At 41.7% G+C, this 8,509-nt stretch overlaps 1 protein-coding gene across 1 annotated transcript in view; it reads right to left on the minus strand.

Moving 5' to 3' along the window:
• Positions 1-6,577: 6,577 nt before the first annotated feature.
• Positions 6,578-8,509, minus strand: part of TTC9C (tetratricopeptide repeat domain 9C) — a 21,522-nt gene continuing 19,590 nt past the window's right edge. The window contains exon 3 of the mRNA XM_006899815.1: positions 6,578-6,672. Coding sequence (XP_006899877.1) covers positions 6,578-6,672 — 95 coding nt within the window. The remainder of the gene's footprint in view (positions 6,673-8,509) is intronic.

Consider the following 8,509-nt stretch of genomic DNA (forward strand, 5'->3'; position numbering starts at 1 on the left):
TTAAAAATATTTAAGATAAAAAAAATTTAACTTTAAAATATCAACTAAATAGAAATACAGGATATATGGTTTACATGTATTTTATGGTTTTAACAAAATTGTGGCATGGTAAGCTAGGGAACACTGTTCTAAATTGTCCATTATGCCAAGGCATCACATCCGTCATGAATTCTGTCCCTCCAGATTCTTTGGAAAACATTAAGTAGCAGCGATAGGGCAGGGTTCAGGGCTGTTGTACATAGGGGCACTACGAATTACAGGCAACTCGATGACATATAACAACAATAACAAGGTGTGTGGCTTCCATTTCCACAGAGATTTCCTTACCTGCAGTAGATCCTTCAGGCTGTGGGGTTTGCCAGACCTCAAGACCTCCGTCCACTTGACTCTTCACTGACATCCCCATTAGGAGCTGAGCTTCGATACTGAAAAGTAAGCTGCACCACTCTGCTACCTCTTAACAGAGCTAATGAAAGAATTAGTGTTGTTCCCGTGCTGTCAAGTCAGAAGGTCCTAGCTGGCCTTTGAGCAGGTTTGCAGAGGCAGTAAATTTCACAGGAGAAGATGATCGATCCTTCTAAAGAACTGCAGGTCTTTGGGATGGCAGCACAGTTTCTTACCAATGGACCACCAGAGCTAATAAAACGATGAGTGTAATACATTTCTAAGTTTTAAAATATCACTTTTTCACCCTCCGTGATCTATAAGCTGGCATCTTATAATAACATCACATCTATATAAAAACTAGAAAACAGAAAGTAAAATGAGTCACCCCAAAAATAGGTAACTAAAATGAAATTTTGCTTTTGATCCTAGGCTTAAGAGAGATTTAAAAAGTTTAGAGAAAGAATAGAAGAATTGGTTCTGTTCTTGGACTTTATCCAATTATTTGCTTAAGTTTTGTAATAAGCTGATGGTTGTGTTCATACAGGGGGTATGAAGAAGCAAGGAGCTTATAGGAAGAGAGTGTTACTGTTTAAATGCCTTTTTTTAAAAGGTAAAAAATAATAGATTAGAAAGTTACATCCCAAAGGGATGGACCTCCTTCCTTGAAAGGAAATATTAAGGGAGCTCTGATGGCCTAGTGGCAAGAAGCTGCATTGCAATCCCGAAGGCATGTGGTTCAAATCCACCTAGATGCTCCACTGGAGAAGGAGGGGCAATCTCCTCCTGTGCCAGTCGGATCCAATTTGATGGTACAAAACAAGAAGGGGGAAAAATCCAATTAAAAAAAGAAAAAAAAGAAAGGAAGTATGGAGAAAACAGCAAAATGATGTTTCTTATACTGAGGTTGCCCCCAGTTATGTTCTCCAAACAACATTTGTTCTGTGGTGAAATGGTAGCTAATGTTGTTGTTGGGTGCCCTCGAGTACAACTCATAGTGTGTGAACAAAAGCTCTGAACTCTGTTAAGGACCATCCTTTTTAAAAAAATTATTTCTTTTTAATGCAATATATATATATAATTTTATTTTATTTTTTAAATTTTGTGTGCGTGTACCGTCAAATCAGATCTGTCTGGTACAGGAGGATACTGCTCCTCCTTCTCCGGCAGAGCATCTGGTGGATTCGAACCATGTACCTCTGGGATTGCAGTGCAGCTTCTTGCCACTAGGCCACCAGAGCTCCTCGCAACATATTTTTTTAACAGCATATTCTTCCCATTTAATTTTTCCCATTCATTCATTCATTCATTGTTGTACATTTTCTTCCATGCCCACCCCTCCCCCCAGTTCACTTTTGTCTTTGAAAAGAAAAAAAATTCTTTCACTGTTCTACAATCCCCTCACCTGAACTCCACAGTCCACTTTACTATGTATTTATTTTTCTGGAATCTTCTCATGAAAATAATACCTAATCATATATTCCTTTTAAACAGTTCAATCCCTCATTTGTTTCAATGCGGTAAACTTTATTTATCCCATCTTTCTCAGTCTCCCTTCAACCCCGATGTCAGTCCCGTTTTACAACAGTGATACTATGTCCTTTTGTGACTGAGATATTTCACTCAGCATAATGTCCTCCAGGATGACCCATTTTGTATAATAGTTCATGAGTTCCTTGTTTTTCAATGCAGCATAGTATTGCATTGTGTGAATATACCACAGTTTCTCTAGCCATTCATTTGTGGATGGGCACTTGGGTTGTTTCCAACTCTTTGCTATTGTGAACAAGCAGCAATAAACATGGGTGTGCATATACCTGCTTGAGTGGCAGATTCCCAGTAGTAGAATTGCTGAGTCAACTAGTATTTCTATTTGCAACTTTTTGAGAAAGCGCCATACTGCCTTCTAGAGTGGTTGTACCATCATGAACCATCCTTATCATTCTGGACATATTTGAGCATCTTTTAAAAAAAATTTTAAAAATTATCTTTCATTCACATCCATTTTCTTTTCATGCTCCCTGTCTCTCCACCAAACTCTTCAACCCGTGCTTCTCTCTTCACCCTCAGCCCTGCTGTTCCCTCCCCTTCCCTCTTTGTATGTCCAGACACATCTCAATTGGTTATCCTGTTTATACAGTAATGGTCTTATACAGTATTTGTTCTTATGGGCCTGAGTTAGTTTCCTCAGCATAACGCTCTCGAGTCTCTTGAGTCTCTTACTCATCTCATTGTCTTCCTCTCCTTCATTGATGTTCCACCTTTTAAAGTATGATGTCCCTTTCCATGAGATACCCCCCTTCTAGCAACATGTGCAAAATAAGCTTCATCATCTGTGTCTCTAAGACCATTCAAATTGCATCTTTTCTGAGACATATCTTTTTGTTATTTTGACAGTCCATGGGATATTCAGTACTCTTTAAACACCACAACTCAAATGCATCAATTATTTTCCTATCATCTTTATTCATTGTATAGCTCTCTGATGCATAGCACATGACTGGAAAGACTGTGCCTTGAATGTGATGCTCCTTAGTCTTTAAACTGATATCATTGCTCTTTAAGGGCTTTGGAGAAATCCCTGACTGCAGGCTCCCCCAATACTATGTGTCAATCTCCCATCTCTTGACTGCTATTACCAAGGGTGTTGACTGTGGATCTCAGCAAGATGAAATTGTTGACTATTTCAATCTTTTCTCCATCTATGATGATTCTGCCTATTAGTCTAGTGGTGATTTTTGTTTTCTTAATGTTGACAGGAAATCCACATTGAAGTCCTTGATCCTCTGCAGCAAGTGCTTCAGGTCGTCCTCACTTTGAGCAAGGAAGGTTGTGTCATCTGCATAACACAGGTGGTTAATGAGCTTTCCTCCAATCCTGATGCCACATTCTCATAGAAAGTCAAGTTTCTAGAATTTGGTCAGCATACAGAATGAACAAGTATGGAGAGAGAATGCAACCCTGACACACCCTTTCCTGATTTTAAACCATGGACAGACAACAGCTTCATGGTCAAGGTATTGTTTTGTCCTGTATAGGCTTGTGGGAGCATTAACTGTGCTAGGGAGCAGCACCCAGATATGATAGGTAATGTTGTTATGTGCCGTCAAGCCGACGACTCATAGCGACCCTATGTACAATAGTTCTGAACCCTGCTCTGTCCTGAGCCAATCTGTCTTACACACCTACCCTCATTATTCTAGTTATTGTGTCAATCCATCTCATCCAGGGTCTTCTCCTGCGCTATCTCTTGACCCTTCCAAACATGATATGCTTTTCCAAGGACTGGTCCCTACTGGCCATGTGCCCAAAGTATGAGACGGAACTTCAAAATCCTTGTCTCCAAAGAGCAGCTTGGTTTCACCCTCTCTAGGGCAGACCTCAGTTCTCTTGGCAGTCCATTGTATATTCAGTACTCTTCTCCAGCACCACAACACCTCTTCTGTCATCCTTGGTCATTGTTCAGCTCTCTGAGGTATAGCAAGTAATCGCAAAAGACCATGGCCTAGATCAGGCGCACCCTCATTTCTCGACTGACATCCTTGTTCTTCAGTGCTCTGGAGAGGACCCTGCCATCAGATTTTCCCAATGCAATGTGTCTTTTGATTTCCTGACTGCTGGTGCCAAGAGTGTTGGTTATGGAACCAAGCAAGCTGAATTGTTAACAGTCTCCATCTTTTCTCCATCTATCATGATGATGCCAATTGGCCAAGTGGTAAGAATCTTTGTCTTTTTAATTGAGATTTTAATGAAAGTTTATAAAGAACTTGGATTTCCATTCACTCATTGTTGCACATTTTCCTCCCTGGCCCCCTCCACCCCAGTTCACTTTTTTTATTTGGAAAAAAAATTCTTCCATTGTTATACAGCCACCACCACCACCTTACTATGCAGCTCTTATTCTGGACTCTTGTCATGCCAAAAATACCTAATCATATATTCCTTTTATACAGTTCTCTCCCTCATCTGTTTCAATGCCATGTACGTTATTTATCCCCTATTTTGTTTCCCCCTAGCCCCCATGTCAGTCCTGTTTTATAACAGTGGCATTATGCAGTATTTGTCTTTTTGTGATTGAGATATTTCACTCAGCATAAAGTTCTCCATTGTCAGCCATTTTATATTTCATGAGTTCTTTGTTTTTCAGTGCTGCATAGTATTCCATCGTGTGAATATACTACAGCTTCTCTATCCATTCATTTGTTGATGGGCATTTGGGTTGTTTCCCAACTCTTTGCTATTGTGAATAAAGCAGCAATAAACATGGGTGTGCATGAGGATCTTTTGTCTTCTTGATGTTGAACTTCAATCCATACTGCAAAATATAGTCCTTGACCCTCTGCAGCAAATGCTTCGGGCCCTCCTTAGTTTCAGCAATAAGACTGTGTCATCTGCATAATGCAGATTGCTGAGTCTTCCTCTAATCCCAATGTCAGATTGTTCTTCATGAAGACCAGCCTCTTGAATGATCTGTTCTTCATATAGATTGAAAAGGTATGGAGACAGAACACATCCCTGACACACTCCTTTTCTGATTCTGAACCATGCACTGTTTCCTTGTTCTGTTCTGAGGACTGCATCCTGGTCTGAGAATAGGTTTTGCATAAGCACAATCAGGTGTTCTGGGATTCCCATTCTACTCAAGGTTAGCAACAATTTGTTGTGATCCACGCAGAGAAATGCCTTTACAAAGTCAATAAAACACAGATAGACATTCATCTGGTAATCTTGCTTTTGGCCAAGATCCATCTGATGTTGGCAATGATGTCTCTAGGGCCACGGCCTCTTTTAAACCCAGCTTGTATTTCTTGTAGTTCTCTGTCAATGTACAGTTCCAGTGGTTTCTGAATAATCTTTAGCAGGACTTTTTTTCCCTTCTTTAACAGGATTTTGCTTGCATGTGATATTAGTGATTTATTCTATAATGATCTTTATGTGCTTATTACCTTTTCTCATAAAGGGAGAGGTCTCACCTACTGCATCGTGTCCACAGCATGGTGGGTATACTCCATGGTGAGGCAAGAGAATGACAAGGCACTCTCCTGGTTAATGGGACTTGGGTTGAGCTGTGACTACAGCAGACAACCACCACTACCAGCACAGCTTCCTGAGAATCTCACTGGTGCTTCACAGGCACCAGAGATGGAAAGTTCTCCCTCACTGCTTCTCACCTCTGTAAGGATCTGTATTCTCACAATTATAGGGTGGCAGGTAGAAAACAGATTTATGATTTTATTCTGCTCATGTTCTTAGAAGACTGGTGATCTGGCTTTCCTTTTTCATAATCCCCTAAAAAAACAAGCATTCTATAGCTATGCATCTATTGAAAATTAAACCACTGACTCAGCATGACCACTTAAAGGTTGGCCAATAAATACTCAAAGACTCAATTTCTGATACTTTAAGATATAATTGTTTAATGCAAAAATAAATAACTATTTTTATGATCTGAGAGTGAACAATAGCAAAGACTAGAGATTACCAAAGAAACAATAGAAACAGACACTTTTGTAGGGGAGAAGAAAAGAATAGCAATTTGCATTGATATTAAGGACATCAGGAATTAATTTAACCAAAAGCGGTTAAATTATAGCCATTGATTATCATTTTAATACATTCGAGCCCAATTCACGTTTCTAGTTTCAGCAAAAAAACCCAAACAAAAACAAAAACAAAAAAACTCAACCAAAAACCATAACACAAAAATTCCAACCTATATCCCAGTTTGTGGCCTGTGTTAACCTTGACTTTGAGCACCTGAGAAATTGCTTCCTGCCTGTCCCTAGATTGTTCCATCTTCTGCTATCCTTATCCTCTGTATGTGAATACATCTAACAACTTCTACCATTAAAATCAAGGCCACAGATATGATTAAATCCATCCAGATGCTGATGGATGTTGTCTGGTAAAACATTTCAAGATAATTGTTTTAGTGGAAACAATTCCCAAAGTAAAAAAAACCCCAGGAATAACTTGTATTAAAAGCTACCCAAATAAACAGGGGTGGTGGCGGGGTGGGAGGGAGGAGACAGGGACTGTGCAAATAGTAAAGAGTTTGTGCAGAACTGGAAACAATAGAAATCCACACGGGCCAGAGGTGTGGGGTTAACTTCTCTTAGTGAGGCTCAGGTTTCCCCTCAATGGGTCTTTAATGGTCCACCCAAGTTCAAGTGGAACAGCGTCTTTCTTCTTACTAACCGAACATGCCCAGGTAAAGCTGCTTCTGTTTCTGATGGTAGCTGCTGAGTTCTGACTGTGTCATCTGGAGGTACCGCCGGACATTGGGGTCTTGAAAGAGGACAGAAAAGGCAATTAGAGACAAACAGACTCGAATCAGGCTTTGGGGAAGAAGGGAGTGCTAACCACACTCCCATGTTCTGGTGTGTGTCTAAGACTTGGCTGTCTCACCAGCTACTCTCTGCAGCAGTAAAGCTAATTCACACCACTGAATGTGTAGAATCTCTTCTACAAACATTAGGCTGATCAGGGGACATCTAGGTCAACTGACAAAGCATAATCCATAAACGCAATGTTTTACAGCTCACTTTGGTGAGTAACCACTGGGGTTTTAAAAAGCTTTTGAGCCTCATAGGGGAGCTCTGTTGGCTTAGTGGCAAGAAGCTGCACTGCAATCCCAGAGGTATGTGGTTCGAATCCAGCAGACCATCAACCTCCTCTTGTACCAGTCAGATCTGATTTGATGGTACACACACAAAAGGTAATAAAATTTAAAGCTTTTGAGCATCCATCTGCGATACATCTATTGGTCTCTTCCTGTCTGGACCATAGAAGAGTGGAGACAATCAGGACTCAAGGAAACAGTCTACAGGATGAATGGGCCACACCATCCACAGCCTCCACCGGTCTGAGCCCACAACGAGATGGTGCCCAGCTACCACTACCAAGTTCTCATCAAGATTACAACTAAAGGGCCTGGATAGCGTGGGAGAAAAATAACGAACCAAATTCAAAGTTATAAAAAAGCCTTGACTTACTGGGGTGGTAAGAGTCTGGCAGAACCCCCAAGTTGATGGCCCTCAGCCACTCTTCAAACCTAGACCTGAACTTACTTCCAGAGCCGGCTGGAAGGTCAGCTACGTGTCAGTACACCACCACCACAAACTTAACCCTGGTCTTTTCAACCGCTTCCTATGCATCTGAGAGCTTGACAATGAATAAGATGGCAAAGGAAGAAGTGATGCCCTGGGACTGTGATGCTGGAGAAGAGCACTGAATATCCTGACGGCCGAAAGCAAAACCAAGTCCGTCTCAGAGGAAGTGCGACCTGGGTGCTCCTTGGAGGCGAGGACGGTGAACCCTCATCTCACACACTCTGGGGATGTAGCAAGGAGTCCTTGGAAAAAGGTGTCATGCCCGGAGAGGAGGAGGGCCAGCAAGAGACGGCTTGCACGCGGCGACACAGGACGGGCAAGGTTCAGATGTGCTGTGCATAGCTCCCTCTTCTTTGCCTTGGAAGCAAAGTCCAAGCCTCAAATTCTTTCTGCACAAGCCTTTTTCTAGGTCAGACCCAGGGGTCAGACCCCAGCTACAGAGCTGGTACAGTGAGGACTATCAGATTTATTCACCGAGGTCCAGTTCCTCCTCCGGACATGTGTTTAAAAGGTAGGAACTGAACCTCGAAAAAGAACTCTTTAAAAGCCATTTCACAAAGTGAGAGAAATTATCTATGGAGATCTGAGGTGCAGCAGACTGGTTATCAAAACGGCTTCCCCAGTCACTGGCTTTGGCTTCTGCCACACGGCTGGGTACAGCTATGCTAAGAATGTGAAAGGGGTACCTGGCACCCTTGGGATGGGAACATGTAACCAAGGTGTGCAGATGAGGGGACTGGTCAGTTGTGCCAACCTGATGGGCTTAAACGGAGCAGGCTGAGAGGCAAAAAGCAGGAATCGCGTTACCATCAAGAAAGATGAAGCAGGGGAGCTCTGGTGGCCTAGTGGCAAGGAGCTGCAACTACAATCCCAGAGGCGCACGGTTCGAATCCACCAGATGCTCTGCCGGGGAAGGCGGGACAATCTCCTCCTGTACCAGTCAGATCTGATTTGACGGTACATGCACACAAAAATAAAAAAAAATTTAAAAAATAAAAAAATAAATAAATAAA

Source organism: Elephantulus edwardii, unplaced genomic scaffold (genome assembly GCF_000299155.1).
Source record: "Elephantulus edwardii isolate Elephantulus edwardi_28Jun2011 unplaced genomic scaffold, EleEdw1.0 scaffold00268, whole genome shotgun sequence".
NCBI classification, from domain to species: domain Eukaryota; kingdom Metazoa; phylum Chordata; class Mammalia; order Macroscelidea; family Macroscelididae; genus Elephantulus; species Elephantulus edwardii.